We start from the raw sequence: 17,363 nt of genomic DNA, 5'->3' as shown, positions 1-17,363 counted from the left end.
AGAACTAAATCTACAGGGGCAATTAGTTTGGAGTTCCAGCCCAACCTTACCTTCTTAGGGAAGGAACGTGACTGAGGACAACCAAGGCAACTAAACCAAAGTGGTGCTTTTCTAAAGCACAGGAATATTACCTGCATTAATGACTACAGATAAGTAGTGTGTTCACAGAAGGCTGTGGTTTGAGCTTGTTTTCTTAGGTTTTCACTGAGTCCAAGTGACCTGTAAGGTGTGTATTTTTGCGTTCTCTTCTTTCTGTGGCTGTGGAGAGTCACAGGCCTTTCAGCTCGATGTAGGTAAACACAGCAGGACCCAAAGCTGTTCATCAAACACTGTCTTGTGCAGCACTACCTATGGCAAGGAGACTGACATCCGACTTAATTACATCAAATTTATCCAATGTAAGTTTGATGGAAATTTGTCATGGTCAAGTGAGGGATCTTGCAGAGGCTTGGGAGAAAATGAAAGTCTAGTACCATGCTCTAGCTGCAGCTGACAAAAGCAGGTATGAAGATAAGCTGACAAACTCATGATGGGATGATTTCTCCTTCCTTGGCTGCTGAACATCAGCACCAGTGGCGCTGAGGCAGCCGCGCGCTCTCCGGGTGGTGATGCCAGGGAGAAGCAGGGTGGATTTCTGCTGCTGGGAGAAGCAGATTTTTGGCCCATGTATCTGCAGGCTCTGCCAGAAGCCCTGGAAGAGTTTTCATACTTTCAGACATATTTTTACAACAAAATGGCTTAGATTTTGTAAATTATAAGAAAAGAGTGTGTTACTGAGCATATGATTTTCCTCTGGGAGGTAGGGCTCAGCTCAGGCAGGATTAAGGAAGTCTTAGGGGCAGGAGCAACTTGTTTTCATTTCCAGTGCTCACCCACATGTTCTTGGTCTGCCTACTTTAGAAAATGCCTGCTTAACTGTTGGTAAGTAGTCTGAAACACTTGGTTTTCTAGCTGCATCGTACCTGTATCAGAACAATTTCCAAACATACTCCCTCCAGGTCAGGCATTACCACCTGGAATTCACTCTTCCTGCAACATGACTGTGATATTTTCTCTTTTTTTTTTTTTTTTTTTTTTTTTTTTCTCCAGAAAATAAGTGTACTTTGCTGGTCCATATGGGACATTTATTTTCCTGAGATCAGGGTGATAGCCACAAGAAACCTTGTGAAAATCAACATCAGCGCGTGTGTGCGGTTTTCACACTGATTGTCATGGGCTTGCACAAATGCCCTCATATGTTCACATTTCACATGCTGGGTGCACGTTTCTATGCTTTTTCATGCTCTCAAAACATGATCCTGTACAGTCACTTCATGCTTTGTTTGCATGTTTTAAGTAAGATGACACCAGGCTGGGAAATACTGTTAACAGCAGGGCAATTTGTTCTCCAGCTAAGAATTTCTCTTGATTTCCAACAGAAAGTTTTGAAGCCTCCACCTTTTTGCTGTTGTTTGAAAACAGTCACTTGGACTGTCTTCTTATTACCCATGTATATTTGAACATAAATTACATCTGACTGCGGTGACACTAATTAAGGTGGAGGCACTCAGATGCAGCCCCCCTTGCGGGGAGCGTGGCCAATAATCCTGCCGTGACTGGCAGGTGTTTTGACCACTTTAGACAACAGCAATTTCATCAAGTGTCCTTCCCCTTCTCCTTGACAAGGAGGGGACAGCCAGGCCCCCTCTGAGGCATCCGCCACCAGGCAGGGACCAGGTGGCCTCAGGGAGCACAGAGCTGGCACCCAGCTTTTCGAGGGTGTTGCCTGCTGTCTTTTGTAATCACAGATTTCAACCCCACCCTTTTCTAAAATATAAAAGGATTTTGTATTATCTCAGTGGTTTTTTAATATCCCAGCGATGTGCACCTGAGGTATTTGACCAAATATTATTAAAACTCTGCAAGGGCTAATAATGCTGGAAGTAGTGCGACGCCTTCCTGTGACATTGCAATAATTCAGTAATTTTACAGTACATTTGAATTTTGGCATTGTTCAGCCGCTCAGTTTCCATTAACTTCGCCTGGAATTTCTTATGTCCGTGCACACAAGCAAAAGTGTCAAGTTTCTCCTTCATGCTCCAAAACGCCACCTGAATCACAATTGTGCTGCAGCTAATTGTTATTAATTAAGCTGTTCCTAGCACTCCAAGCTGGATTGTGCTTTTCTCTGGATGTAATGAAAAGCGAAGGCATTTAGTAAGCACGGCATTTGGAGTGGGGGGGTAGAACAAGACAGCCCTGCTTGTGGGAATATCTCTGTGAGATGCTTTTGGGGAGGGTCTGGGTGTTTTTGAGGATGGGGCCACCAGCTCAGGCTCCATCACAGGAGCTCTGCTGACCTTGGCTGCCGTTTCCCCGGCACAGGCAGCAGCTCCAAGGACGTTTTGCAGCGGGTGAATTTGCACGGAGCCGCTCCGGCCGCACGTGCTCCCGCATCACTTAAGCACAAGGCCTTGGCCAGGGCCCCCAGCACAAGGTTTGCCCAGGAATCGCATGGCAGCTGCCCTGTGCCCCCCTCTGCCACCTGCCTCTGCTCTCCCAGCTTCAGCTGAAGGGGGATCGTGGAGTGGAGCGAGGGAGAGGAAGGGATTAATGAAGTGAGAACCCCAGGAGCAGCCTCTTCGCAGAGGGAAAATTGGGAAAATTGTTTCCTGGCTTTTCTTCTCATGAGGCTGCTGAGGAACACGCCTGCTGCTCTCTGCCCGGGCAGGAGCAGTGAGGCACCTGGCATTCATCTGCCTTCAGCGTTTGCCTGTGAAAATAAAGTCAGGTCAGGAGCACTTTGGGCAGAAATGTCATCTTCATGTGAGAGGCAGCAGTGGGAAGCTGCTTTTGGTCTGTGGGAAGGTGCCATCCGAAAAAAAAAGCAACCTGCCCTCTGCTGTGACTTCTCCTTTTGTCCCCCTTGCCTTGCATTAAGAACCAGAAAAGAGATGATTTTGGCAATCACTGCGGGCTGTTATTTTAACAGTGAGATAATGGTTACCCTGTGCAGGATGAGAGGTCAGGAATCGTCTTGGGACTTCTCCAAGTCCAAAAGGATGGGGAATGGTTTGTGTGCAGACCTTAGAAATAAGCCCAAGGGCACAGTCTGGTGGTTGCTCCAGATGATTCACTTAAAGCCTTGCTGGAGCAAGCAGGGTGGAAAGGAAGGATCCCTGGAGAATCATCACTGATAGGTGGGAGTGGAGTGGGAGTCTTCTGCACCACGCTTAGTCGTGGAGAGATTTTCTCCTGCCATGGTCTCCACATGCCACTGAACTGAAGCTTTCATCTGTGCACAGATCCTCCTGGTGCTGCCACCACTTTTCTGGGGTCAGCTGCAGAGTTTTATATATGGCATTACGTTTCCTTCATCCCAACAAATTCCCTGGCATTTTGCTGCTACACGTCTGTTCTTCTGCTGGTGGTGTTTGCACAAAAAATGACCAAATCTCAGCTAGCAGCCTGGGCAGGGACCTGTGAAGTCAGTGAAAGGCTTTATATGGCTGTTTGCAGGGTAAACCCCCTCACCCTGTACTTACAGCTTCCTCCCAGGACTGCTATTTGTGGCTCCAGTGATAAACTAGTCCTGCTGTTGCTGAGTGGAGGATTCTAAACTAATGGTGCTTCTGCTCCCGGGATTTACCATTTGGAAGATACTTTATTGCTATCTTGTGACATTTCCCTGCACTTTTATGCTCATTTATATAACTGATTTCTTTGATTTATGGCAGGTTTTCTTCATGTATAACAATGTCATAAATTGCACAGCACTCCTTTAAGTGGTTATGAATGTGAGATATTCAGTAAACTATGGCATAGGGGAAAGGGTAGATTCCTTTTGAAGAGGCTTTTGACCCCAATCCCAAATAAAATAACCTATTCTTCAAAAGAAATCAGAAGCAAGCATCAAAATAAGTTAGCATAGTCTGTTTGTTGACTAGCCAGCTGGTAGTGGGGTTTTTTAGTGCAAAATATGTTATTCATATAGATAAAAAAATTCATGAGGCCAAACCCACAGTGGTGGTGTTTGTGGGGTGATCCCTGGAGCTTTGTTATCCAGGATCTGTAGAGGCTTTCAGAGAAGCAGCAAATTAATGTTTCTCTTTCAATAAACCTTTCTCTTCCCTTTCTGTTGGTAAACCTGCTATTTCAGATGTTGCTATTTTTTAAGACCTTCAAACAAGCTCATATTTCCAAGGAGTGTTCAGTGGCCATCAGGGATCCAAAGCCTATCAAAGGCACTGGTCAGGCCTGTGAAATAAAGACCTTGGGTTTTGATTGTGTTGGCATCTTGCTTTGTAGAGGAACAGAAACAGCACATTTAAAAACTACTTTCTGAGTTCAGCTGTCAGAGAAGCTTTCTGTTGACCTTTACAAATTGATACCGTCACAATCAATGGACAGAAGTTTAAGGGCAGCCTCTGGGGTGGGGAGGCGGGAATGAACCCAAACATTTATAAAATATATATGGAGTGTGTTTTAAAAAGCCCGAGAGAAATAAAAGCAAGTATTAAAAGGGAGTATATTTGAACAAACTGCTTCATAAAGAATTTATAATACCTGGTTCTAAGTACGGTTAGTTAAAACTTAGCTATTGAGATGATTTCTGAAAGTATAGAAAACTAAAAATAAGAAATACATGTGCCTTAGGTTGGTGCAGTGCAGCAATAGGTGGGTGAGGGAAGAAGCAATTAGAGATGTTGAAGTTGCTTTGTGAGATTCAGCTGCAGGGATACTGCGTTTGAGGTGCAGCGTGGACTCCCCCATGCTCCCTCTGACCTTGGGAGGTGAAAACATTTACCAAGGCTCAGGAGGAATTGTGTGAAGAGGGACAAGCCAGTCTGTGACTTCAGCTGCTGCCTTGCTAGTTTTTAAAGAATCTATGAGACGCACTGAGAAGCTCCTCGAATGCAAGCACGCAGTCCTCCTCCCCCAGGTAAAACAGGCAGAAGCTTCAGTGCTGCAGGAGCTTGCCCTGAATATTCTGCTCATGTACAGGGAGGTTATCAGCACACCAGGGACAGGCTGTGCAGAAGAGGCTGCCTCCACACTGGGGCTGCATGTTCTTATGCACAGCACATAGAAGAAAGAAAAAAAGGTTCTTGCCTAGACTTGATGTACGGAAAGTTTGTTTTTCCTGCCTCTAAACTGCTATCTGAAAGCACCTGTTTTAATAAAACATATGGGGTTTATTACTTAGTGCAGCCACGGGCAATTAGGCAAATAGAACCTTTGGTGTAAGGAAGTCTTGTGTAAGAGAGCACATTAATTCTTTGACTTGATGACCATAGCATATACGACTCCCACAGACTCCAGGACGTGGTCTCTGTTCTTAGCCCAGACTATTTTGGCTCTAGATGAGGTGTGGCATCCACCTGGGGGTCCAGAGAGCCTCAGCACAGCCCCTGCCTTCCCCTCATCTGCAGTACTTCCAAGTCTGAGTAATTACCATTTCAGCTGTCTTACGTGAGCTGGATTCTCCTGCCTGCTTGACAAGGTTATCGTGTTGCTTGAGAACCTGTTATTTTCATTAATGAAAAATAAACTGCATTCAGTCTCAGCCTAATAGATGTGTGTGTATTGGCTCAAATAGGGTATTTCTGTCATCACGTTCTCCTGTATTGCACAGTCACCTTGAAGCACTTGGGCAAAGCAGCTCTGAAAGTGTAGGCTCTGTTCTTGCCTGGTACTGGGGACACCCAAACCCTGTCTTGGCCATTTCAGGTGTGTCCCATGAGATACTGGTTTTCTTTAGCTCCCAAGTATTTTTCCAGGCACTGTTTCAGTCCCCCTGCGGTTTTGCCTTGTCTGGTTGCCAGAAGCTGGGACGGTTGTTCTTTTCTTTAGGCGTTGAAATTTCACAAATTTCACAGTCACTTTAATCATTTTATTAGGTGGTGTTTGGGTTATGTGATAATTACTAATGTAATGCTAGGAAGATTTCTGTGGGTGATCCTGGGGAAATACCTTTTACATGTCACAAGTGGCTTGTGCTTAAGCTGTAATGAGGCGCCTCTTGCTGTGTGCTTTAGCGGTGACTAATTACCCGTGGTACAGTAGAGACATAAAAGCACCTGTCCCACCCACCCACTCCGGGCTGCATCTCTTACATAAGTGATGCTTAAATACTAGTAAGGGGGATCTGAGGGCTTTGTGAGCATCTTGCCAATCTATTTCCAATATTGTGCAGGCAGCGAGGGCTGCAATCCCGTTCCCAGCGCAGCGCTGTCGGCGCTCCCGACGGCTCTCCCAGGCTGAACGGATGCGCTCCCCCGCGCCCACACGAGCTCCGTGTGTTTGCACGCTGGAATTAAAACACATGTCAGCTGAGTGAGTGCTCCTGGTATTTGGGGGCCCTCTGGGGAAGGCAGAAGCAGGGAGGGAGGCAGACAGGCCTGCGGCTGTCGGGAGCTGTGCGAGTGCCGTGCAGTGGCAGGAGCTGCCAGGGAACTGCAGCACCACTCAGAACTGCACCAGCTGAGCACCCCTGGAGACCACTGCCAGGGGGGAAAGAGCCCTTTGTGTCCCTGCTTTGGGAGCTGGGAAATGGTTTTGGTCCAGCCTCACAGCAGATCTTACTCACTTGGCATCCCATGCCAAATTGATTTTTGTTGAATGTGTAAAAGACCAGACCAAGTGCCGGGTTCCCCTGTGCTCCTCCTGCTCCCACCTTTGGGTGTGCCCCCCTGGTGCTTGTGGGTTTGTTAGCATTCAGGAACACACGTAATCACAGGATATGATTCCATGCAGGTGCTTTTATTGAGAGCTCTGGGAATCAGGGGTACAGACCCAAATCTGACTCCGACACGGCTTTCGAGCTGAACGTATTTTATATTCTATCGTTATATGACTTACATATTAATTATTAAACTTATATTGTTCTATTGTATACATTGACATGAGTTTCTCGTGATCTTTCTTAGGTCCCTGACCACAGTTTCTCATGATTATTCTTATGATTAAACAGTAATTATATTTAATTACTAAACAATCATCGCATCTAACAATTATATAATTTCTCATGTACTAGCTACACAGGTGCAGTTCTAGTAAGTACAAGTTCTTCATGTGCTTAGGGTGTTTATTTTTCCAGGGCCTACTAAGCTTATTTTTCCTGTTAACCCTAAATCCCCATGATTTTAAAACCCTTTCACTATCAGGTTCATGCTCCATCATCTTCCCCCCGCTCTTTCCCTTGGCATTGAAAAAACAATCCAAATCCTTCTCACTGCTGGGACCTGTAGAGATTTCCACCACTCTGCCCTGGTAGGGAGCCAGGGCATGCTGTGACACAGGGATAGAGGGAGACAGGTTGCCACTGCTGCTGCACTGGAGCAGGACTTCAGAAGAGAGAGGGCTGGAAAACAGGGAGAGCAGTATTTGGATGCTCTTAGACCTTCAGCTTGGCACTGGGAAGAACGTGTGGCCTTGCATTATGGTCATTTATCTGCAGACTTATTAGTCTTAGAAGGTATTGATGATGGTCTGAATTTTGGTTCATGTTATTAAGGGTTAACGAAACACTTAATCTTGGGTGCTGCACTCAAGTGCCTGACTAGTGCAGGAAGAGTTAGTCTGTAATGTTCTTCTGCAGCTACATGGATGATTCCTCTGTGTGGTGGTTTGGAGGAGCAATGTTTGCATGGACTAACTCTCACTCTGGAGTGGATTTCCTTGGAGAGGAAGCGTAGGTCAGGTGGAAAAAGGAAGCTGGAGATACTTCTTTTGTACTGGGAGGCCCACTAAGGAGCCCAGAATGGGAACCTGGTAAAAGGAGAAGAAGCTGGAGGACAGTGGAGACCAGTGTTGTATTTCAGAGCTGCTAGAAAATGATTTTGTTGTCTCAAAATGTGGCCTTACCTGAGCTAAGCCAGGGGCTGGGAGCAGAGACCACTCAAATCTTCCTTAGATAATATCTGCTAATTGCTTGTTTGGGCTATGTACTTCATTGGGAAGTAGCTTGCAATTGCTGAAGATATTTTGATAAACTAAGTTATTTTTTGCATCTGGTATGAAAATCCCACAGTCTCCCTAAGCTACTTCGCTGCATGAGTGGCTGTAAAAAAATGCTTTAATTTTAAATGTTTTCCTATCACAACACGTGTGCTGGTAATTTGCCAGTGTGACCACTGGAGCCACAAACATCTCCTCAAAGCCATCCTGATGGGAATGGTGGTCAGCAGCACGGGGCCACGTGTCACCCCCATGTCACCTCCATCCCTCGGCTTCCCCACCAGCTTGGAGGCTTATCTGCTGCCTCCTTGTCAGAGTGAGTGCTTCCAGATTCACAGCAAGACCTCAAGGAGAGACAGATGATAGAGCAGATGGTAGATGACTAATTTGGCAAAGTTAGATGAGTGGAAATTGTTTGCTTTAATTGCTTGTCAAGTCCAGTACCTACATTATAGTTAAGAAGTGACTATTTACCCTCAAACAGAACAAAATGTGGAAATGAGGTGTGTTTGTGTGTGTGTGTGTGTGTGTGTCGTGAAGAGGAGGGAGAAAAAGTGCAGAAGTACATAGACAAGAAAATTTGGTACCAAGGCTTAAGGCAGAAGAACCATTGTTAAAACTTCTTGTATTAATTTCTGCCTTTTTTCAGTGGTAGCTCTGTGATACAGGTCCTGCATATCATTATTCCTATTTATTCCTTTCCAGTTGCTGTGCCATAATATAGATGTGATATAACTAAAAGAGAAACAATGCTGGAAATAATGGCATAAAACAAGCTGGTGATGATGGCTTGACACAGTCAGTACAAGTGAATATCCGTGAAATGTCTCTGTATAAATCTGATCAATGCTTTGATGGTGTTTCTTGGTTGGTATGAACAGAAAGGCACGTCAGTAAAATATGCTGTGTGCCATCCACCAAAGGGATTTGGAGAGTTTGGCACAAGGAGAAGGTTCCATCAGCTCAGAAAAGCGTTATCACACATAGCTAATCCTTCTTGATGGAGTCACAGTCACCGTGGGTCTCTGCTGTGCCCAGCTGTTTCTGTTCATAAGATTTGGAATGAGCTTCCATTTGTCAGTGGCACATGATCAGCCTCTCTTGGAGGTGGGACCAGGCTGGTAACACACATCCTTGCAACTTTTCTGGAAGTGCTGGAAAGCTCTTACAAAGGCGTATGAAATGATGTTTGAGATTTGAGGGACCAAATGTCAATAAATGAATGCTTTTTGTCCCTGGAACTGTCTCAGGCAGGGACTGCTTCTCCGTGCTGTGGAGAAGAAATGCTATGGGGGAAGTGTTGGTGCTGCCTGTGCTGTGTCACCTCATCCCAGTGACACCCTGACGGGCTGGGCAGCAGCTGGGTGGCCATGCTGAGCTCCTCTTGTGGCCATGTGGCTGCCCAGGGCTTCGTGGCACTCAGGTTGATTGCATGCAACTGGATTCAAATGGGATGATAATTTTCTAGTGCAGAGCAGACCTTGCGGAAGGAAAACACTTGTGCCAGCTGAGCTTTTAATTAGGAGTACAGAGAAAATGATGCTCTCCTTCATTACAGTCTCCCACCTAGGGAAAGAAAGCCTCCAATTCTAAAGCACTCTCCCAAAGCACTGGGAGATTTGCTGGTGACCTCCAGGAGTGTTTTGCCTTCTCACGGGAAACGTCTGCAAGGCTCTAAGTGCATACAACCCTCGCTTCATTAGGACGTGCCTAATTGCAAGAAAATTCAGGGCTTTTGCAGCTCATTCAAGGAGAACGGTAAAATAATAATGAAAGGATTAAAAGTGTGTTTCCCCTTCCTGTGTGCCTACGTGACAGGGTGCCCAGGCTGTTGCTGAGAGCGTGGAGCAGAAAGAAGTGAATGGGGATTGCTGGTAATTAGTTGTTCCTTAAGGGGCTCCAGTGTTCCCCCCATCTGGGGGTCTTAACAAATTGCCACGAGTGTTTGCAATTATTAATAAACAGTTCTGTTAGCTGCCTTTCAAGAAACCCTGATAATGGTGCTGTTTGTAAAAACACAGCTAATTAAGTAAACAAGTGGGAAGTATGGGAGAGGAATGTGTTAGAAAGAGATGATTGTTGTTGGGCTCATCTTTTATGGGGTGAAGGAACCTGTGATTATCCTTTTTATAAAGACATTCCTCAAACCAGTAAGTCCAAGAATTTAAGCCTCCCTTTGTGTTTTTGGCCCACTTGACAAACTGATTGACAAAGGGAGGTTGTGCTGCCTTCAGGCAGAGGCTGGTGCAGGGCAAAGGCACTGCTCTCCTGCATCCTTGCCAAAGAGATAATAAATGTTTTATGATTCAGAGGGAAATATATTCAGATGCTTGAGATAACTGCCTTGGAGTTGGAGACGAAGATGCCTCATCACTGCTTCTTTGAGTGTGTTTTAGGAGAGGAGTGAGACACTGGGATTTCAGGTAGGGATGACCGTGGTGGAGATAATGGATTCCACTCTTCTTCAGTACTCCAGATGTAGGCTGATCTGGAAAGAGGTTGAAAAAGAAATTATCTCCTTCCAAAAGTTGAGATGGGAGGATTATAAAATCCATTAGTATTAGAAGGAGCAGAAGTAGATGGAGGCAAGTGTGATTTCTTAATTTAACGTATAGATTTATCATCAACAGAGCAGAGCAAAATAATGGGCTAAAAAGCAGAATCTAATGGACATTTTGAAATGTCTCCATTATTTGCCACCCTTAAGTGAGCATTTGAATGATTTGGCTATTTTATGAAAAAATGTCAATGGAAAATTAATTTCCAAGTCATGTGCATGAATATTGATGAAAAACATCATTTCAATACAGAGGATTATTATTGTTGTAATTGGGACCATTAGAAGCTGAAACACTGTCACTTGAGGTAGCTGGTGATAAGTAAACAACTGACTGTGAAGTGTGAATGTGTGAGTAATGCCTGGAATCCACTTTTGTGATGACCAGGCAGTGCTCTGCTCCAGCACCCACCCAAAATCCCCCATGACTGGGGTGCAGGTGAGAAGTGGCCGCTGGCTTGTTGCCATCACAGCTGGTTTGGGATTTCCCAGATGGAAGAGGCATGTCCTTGAGCTTTGGGACAGCCTTAGTGGGTGACTCTGCCCATGAGCACTCTGTGAGGTTTGTTGTCAGAATGTGGGAAGAGCAGAAATGGCTGAACACATCTAGGGGGAGAGATGGGTTTGAGGGCTTGGTGGGGTGTCACTAAATCAGCTCAGACTGGAGCTTCCCCCACAGACTTGGGCAAAATGTAGGGGAAGTCTGATTCCCCTGGGTGTGCATTGGAAGAGCACTGGAGGGTCTCCCTCATAGAGGTGCCCCTGTAAGCACAGCAGAGTAGGTGACCAGAGATGCTCAATAATGAGAGCAGCTTCACACTGGAGGTACATCTAAAACTGCTCCTCTTTGCCCTGTGTTAGAGACAGGAATGAGTAATTTTTATTAACCAACACAGGTTCTGCTTCTTTGGTTTTTTTTGGGTTTTTTTTTTTTTTTTTTTTTTTTTTTTGTGGTTTTTTTTTTTTTTTTCCTGCTCATCCGTTCCTGGGGCTCTGTAAGACTACACATCTAACAATATAAAACAAAGTGCTTTGAGTTCATGAAATACAGATTATGGTGGTTTTGCATGGCATGACAAGGAAATACATTTTGTTGTGCTTGTGTTTATGCCTCAAACATCCCTACAAATACATATTATTTTGGCACTTAATTTTAAAGAGCTGCTACAACACATAGATGCCTGTTGCTGTTCCAGGAGAGGAGCAGGATGTGAGTAGGAAAAGTTCTTGCTCTGTGTTTTGCTCAGGGACAGAGGGACTGGGATTCTTGTATGATTCTTGCTAGGTCCCACTTCACACACAGATACTTCAGTGCTTTTTAACTACCTTGGCAAATCAGACCCAGAACAATAATTTCTGCCCTGCAGTGGCTGGGAATTGCCTCATGGCTCAAAATGGGGCATAAAGCTTTTAAAGTAGGAGCTCACAGCCTGCTTGTGGCCAGTGTTCCTCCCAGGTTTGGCTCCCTGCTCTCAGTGGGCCAATATCAGAATCTGTGGCATTGATGATTCAAAAATTGCAAAAAGTCTCTGTCTTTCTGCCCTGCTGCCAAAGCAGAAGCCATAATTGGTCTGTGCTGGTTTCAAGGTTGTTTATTCTGTTTATCTCTCACATGTTCTGCTGCCCTGCCCAGCTCTGTCCTGCAGGGCAGCGTGTGGGGCTCTGCCCTCAGTGGGATGTGACAAACATTAAATACCAGAAACTCCCTGGGCTGGATTTACAATAACGTGCCAATATCTGTCACCTACGTTGGACAGTGTGTCCCCAGCCTGAACCAACAGAAAAACGCCAACACCACAGTGAAACATGGAGGGCATGAAGAAGGAGAAAAAGGACAAGGCACACCCAATTTCCTCCAACTTGTCCTCTTTGGACCCCTAATCTAGAATCCTAAAATTTTACTTTTGCACCCATGCCACACTTAATTATTACTTATATCAAGCACTCAGAGCTTGTAATTCATCCTGTAAGATTGCAAACTCTTTTCCATGGGCAGAGATCACAGCCAGTGTCTCTGGGGGCTCTGTCCAGGGGGTTCCTGACCCCTGCCAGGGTCCCAGGACAGCCAGAGGGAAGCCCTGGATTCCCACAGGCCAACAGGAGCACTTTTGTGATTGTCCATGGCAGCAGCACTTCTCTCTCATGGCAGGAATGCCTTTTTACCCCTTTAGCTGTTATTTGCCTTGAAAAACCTGCCAAGAGCATATGTTTTAAAGGATGTGATATACTTTCCCAGCCCTTCCTCCTGCAAGTGAACGACCTAACCTGCTTTTCTTAAACACTGGCATAGTTTCCTCTTTTGTATTTTGAATGTGACATAATGATTAGGTGCATCAAAAGCATACATTGCAAAGCTGAGACAGAGAGATTAATGACTTATTGTAACAATGGATTATTAATGATCCATGATTATACCCACATTTGCTTTGTGACTTCAGCTTGTTGTGCAGGTCAGAGCTCTCTTGTGCTCTGAGTTCTGTTTCTGCATCAGCTTGCACTGCTGGTTGGGTACCATTGGAAAAAAATATGTGTACTTCTGTGGCCGTCAATTGATGTAGGATAATCACTTTTGGTGTGTGACTTCATTTGAGGCAATCTGTGACCAATTTTTTGTGGAAGGAAACTTCTCTTTTTAAGATGGACATTAAGGTTTTGGAATTGCTATGAGATAAATTTAAAGGATCAGAATGATTTATTCTAAATTAGCTTTAGAGTTTTTTTTTGTTTGTTTGTTTTTTTTTTTTTTTTTTTTTTTTTTTTTTTTTTGTTTAATCCAAAAGAATTGATTACTAGCCATATCAAAAACTGGAAGAAGTCACTGCTGTGGTTTGGCTGTGCAAAATGAATCTCAGTCAAATAAAACTCATAGCCCTCGTTCACATCTGGGCTGGCTTCACCCCTGCAATCCTCTTGCAAGAACAGGCTCCAGGTGTTTCTGCCTCCTCACAGCAAACAAATTACTCCATTAGCTTTCAGGAAATGTTTGATGGGTGTGCAACATGGAATATCAGTGTTGCAGTGTATAGCTTTATTAGCTGAGCTGCAGGAATTGTTTTCTGAGCTGTGTTGGTCCTTAGCACGGATTGCAGAATGGAAAGGAAGGTATTTATTAGTCCTTGGGAGCCTTAAGACAGAATAATACTTACCTGTCTGGAAATATGATCAGTCTGTATTTAAGGAAGGAACACACCAAACCATTTTGTAACTGTTAATCAAGAATTTTTAGGTGCCCTGGCAGGCACAGGGATGTGTCTCCCTGAAGAGTTGGCACACAAGGGCAGGTCTCAATGGTTTTCTGAATAAAACTGTGCACATGAGCTAGGACAGGGCTTTGTATTTCAAAAAGAAAGGTGTGCCATCTCCTAGTTGCAATTCTTAATCCTTCCAGTGTCCCCAGTCCACCAGAGCTAAGTGAGGTCTCAGTATGACCATGTCTTTCCATCTCCCAAAATAGCTGTTAAAAATATTATGAATAAAATCGTGTTTAGGTATGATTTCCTCTAAGTGCTAAGGTTTTACAGAAAACCTAAAAGTTGGAATGTTCACGCTTTTAAGTTAAGCCTCAAAATGAGGTGGCAACTTCTGTTTTAAAACCTGAGCAAACCAAGTAATTCTCTTTTTCTTCAGAATTATGAAGAAATGCATAATGAACATAGGTCAAATATTTCAAATTTTTAACTGTAGGAAGAACATTGAGATTTTACTTTTACCAGATCATAGAAAGAAATAATATTCCAGCATTTCCTATGGTGGGTAGACCCAAAACCTATTTGGAGAGTGGCCCTTGCAGTACCTGTTCAGCTTCGGTCCATCCTCTTTAGCCCCTGGAAACACAACCCAAAAATGATCTGATAAGCCCTTTACACGGAATGGTTTGTGATGAAACCAGCCAGTGGGAGTCAGCAGGAACTTCTACTGCCAATTTTTGGGGCAGAGGGAGTTTCCTTGGGAGAAAATTTTGAGTAGGTCATGGGCTTCTGACTGCCTCCTGAAGCCCTTTGCCAAGAGGCTGCTGGAAGCTCAAACTGCCCCAGCACAAGAACAAATAATTCTGCAGCAGAGAGACCACAGAGGGAGCAGAGATTAGAACTGTTCCCATTTCTAGTGAGGAAAAGAAAAAAAAAAGAGGGGGGATGGGGGTATAGTAAATAAACAGTCAATAATTGTAGTACTCGGAAATCTAATTACTTTTGGTATTTATAAAATAGACCTGCATCATTCAAAAGAGTATGTTTTAGCCAATTTTACTGATTATGCCTCTGGTCCTGGAGAGTTTTGTTTGTATTGATCTGATCCAGAAGTGGGATTGGCTGCAGAAATGCCATTCTTGTCAGGCTCCTGTTTTGCATAATATAATGCCCATTTCAAAAGTTTAGGTATACCCAGATTAATTTTCTGACAGGTAAGAACAACTCACAAGCTGTTGATTAAGAGGAGAAATAAGTGCATTGAAACAGAAAAAACAAAACCAGCCCAGCCCCACACTTGGCCATTTCAGCAACATCTCTGTCTGAGCAGGCTGAGCAATGTGTGAAAAGCTGATCGTGTAAAATGCTGCTTCTGTATTTGTTTCACTCATTTTTTTTTTTACTCATTGCATGATGACAGCAGGCTGATGCCCTGAGCTGAGCTGGGAATCTGGGTGGCTTTCAAATGGGCTTCAAAATGTAGAACAGAGCAGTGTAATATTAAAGGGTGTCCTTTGAAAACTGTGTCAAGATGGTGTTTCCTGACATATCTTTGCTGTGCATTCAGCCTGGGGACTTGTGGAAAGTCAATGTGCTTTTTGCTGTTGTTTTTCTCCTATTTAATTGCCTAAAGCTGGGAAGAGCTGGGGTCTTAAGGAAAGTGATAGGGAAAGCAGTGTTGGGTGTAAGTCTTCTGCTCGGGTTGCTCTTGGCTTGTCCAAAATACTATTCAGAAGAGGGAATATGTTGAATTATCCAGGTCAGCTTGGATGCACAGGTCTCTCCAGCCTTTTGTCCTTCAGCCCAGGGTGGGAGTGGCTCTGCCCAGTGTCTGATTCTGTCACTGATGGAACTGGTGGGGGCTTGCTGAGGCCTGGCTTTGACCCTTTGGCTGCTGGGGTCAACCTGCTTGGCCTTTTTCCTGCATTTCTGCCTTTTCAGCTTTTCTGCATTTGGTGGTAAATACCAGCACCTCAGCCCATTTGGTGAGAGGTGTTCAAATTGCTGAGATGATCGCAGGCTGTATTTCTACGTTCCTGTCTCTGCTGCTGGTATTCAAGTGTGACTTGTGTGACCCAGCCCTGTGAATCATTACAGATTTTTGTTGCAACTCCCTGTATCACTGCGTACAGACTTTACTGTGCTCCAGTGCCCCTCTTCCACAGTGGCCTGATGGATTGTGCTGTGGTTTTTTTGCAGTGTGTGCTGGCACTGAGAACAAGCTGAGCTCCCTGTCTGACCTGGAGCAGCAGTACCGGGCCCTGCGCAAGTACTATGAGAACTGTGAGGTGGTGATGGGCAACCTGGAGATCACCAGCATCGAGCACAACAGGGACCTCTCCTTCCTGAGGGTAAGCAGGCTGCTGTTCTCCTTCCCTCCTCCTTCCTCCCTCCTTCCCTCTGCGTCTTTTTTGGGGGAGCAGTGATAGGTGCTGGGCTGGAAAAGACCAGGCTTCTCTCCCACCAGCTCTGCTCTGATGGAAGAGGATGATAAAATGCCAGGGATGTGCAGAGAACAAGAGCAATGTCATTGCTGTGGCAGGTGCTCTGAGTGTGAGTCATTTGGATTTATCCAGGACGTGGGGGAGAAAGCTGTGCCACTGGAAGGTGACACCTCGCAGGTCTCTCACTTTGTGTTGCCCCAGGGCAGGTTAGGTGGGGTTTAGGAAGGTCAGAGAATCATGCAGATAAGCACTGGAGGACTAGCAAAGCTAATCCTAATATGTACTGATTTATAGACTAAGCAAGGGAAGAGTTCTGGGCAATGTTTGTGGAGCATTTAAGAGAAAGAAAAAAGTGATTGCTGAATCAACATGAAACGTCCTTTGGGTATGAGACTGGAGCTATGAGCCTAACAATCTCCAGCATCCAGGGGAAGTCTGTGATAGATGAAGGCTGTGCTGCTGTTGGGGAGCCTGGGTTGTGCATTCCCTCAGTCCTCTTTGCATCCAGTTTTGGATTTGTGAAGGAACATTCCAGTGTGGTTTGCAGATACCCTGTTGCCATGCTGGAGAGAGAACGATGAACACCAAGTTCAAAGAACTTAAGCCTGTTGTTATTTGGCGTTTCATGTTCTTTATGTTTAAAGAAATATCCCCCTGAAGGAGTGATCCAGGTGGGCATCTGAGGATGCTGCAGGTGATGTGGCTGTAATATAGAAAGTAGGTCTGAGGGCTAGGGCAGAAAAAGCAGCCTGTGCCACTGTGGTTGCATTCTGTGCTGCAATTGTACTCTCCATGGCACAGATAAGGTTTACACTGCTCATACTCTTGCCTGGACCTCTTAAAAATGCTGCTGTCATGTTGCAGGATGCGTGTCCGTGTGTCAGTGGCACGTTCACATGGCAGGAGTGGTGGAGTTTAAATGTGGCAGCAGGAAGAGGCGGTGGGAGGCAGCCCCAGCTGCTTGGCTTACCCTCACTCATTCCCTGTGCTGGGTCTCGGGTGAGCTGAGTGCTCAATTCCAGTCTGGAAAACTGTGAACTTTCCACCACGGGCTCTAGCAGAGGCAAAGCCGAGCAGCGTGTTTAGCTCTGTTTCACATTGAATTTGTTGGGGGTTTCACAGCCTTGCCACTCCATACATTGGTGTATATTTATTCGGCGTGTACACCAGATCTGTGAGCAAAATTCAGCTCCCAGACGTGTCTGGTGTAAGGTTTGGGGTGCTAATTGCACTCAG

At 45.1% G+C, this 17,363-nt stretch overlaps 1 protein-coding gene across 1 annotated transcript in view; it reads left to right on the top strand.

Annotated features, from left to right (window-relative positions):
- Positions 1 to 17,363, top strand: part of ERBB4 (erb-b2 receptor tyrosine kinase 4) — a 595,862-nt gene that overhangs the window by 209,494 nt on the left and 369,005 nt on the right. Inside the window, exon 2 of the mRNA XM_031505345.2 lies at positions 15,883 to 16,034. Within this exon, the coding sequence (XP_031361205.1) occupies positions 15,883 to 16,034 (152 nt within the window). The remainder of the gene's footprint in view (positions 1 to 15,882; positions 16,035 to 17,363) is intronic.

Source organism: Lonchura striata, chromosome 8, assembly GCF_046129695.1.
Source record: "Lonchura striata isolate bLonStr1 chromosome 8, bLonStr1.mat, whole genome shotgun sequence".
NCBI classification, from domain to species: Eukaryota; Metazoa; Chordata; class Aves; order Passeriformes; family Estrildidae; genus Lonchura; species Lonchura striata.
Note: the sequence above shows the minus strand (reverse complement) of the source record. Positions and strands in the feature narration are given on the sequence as shown.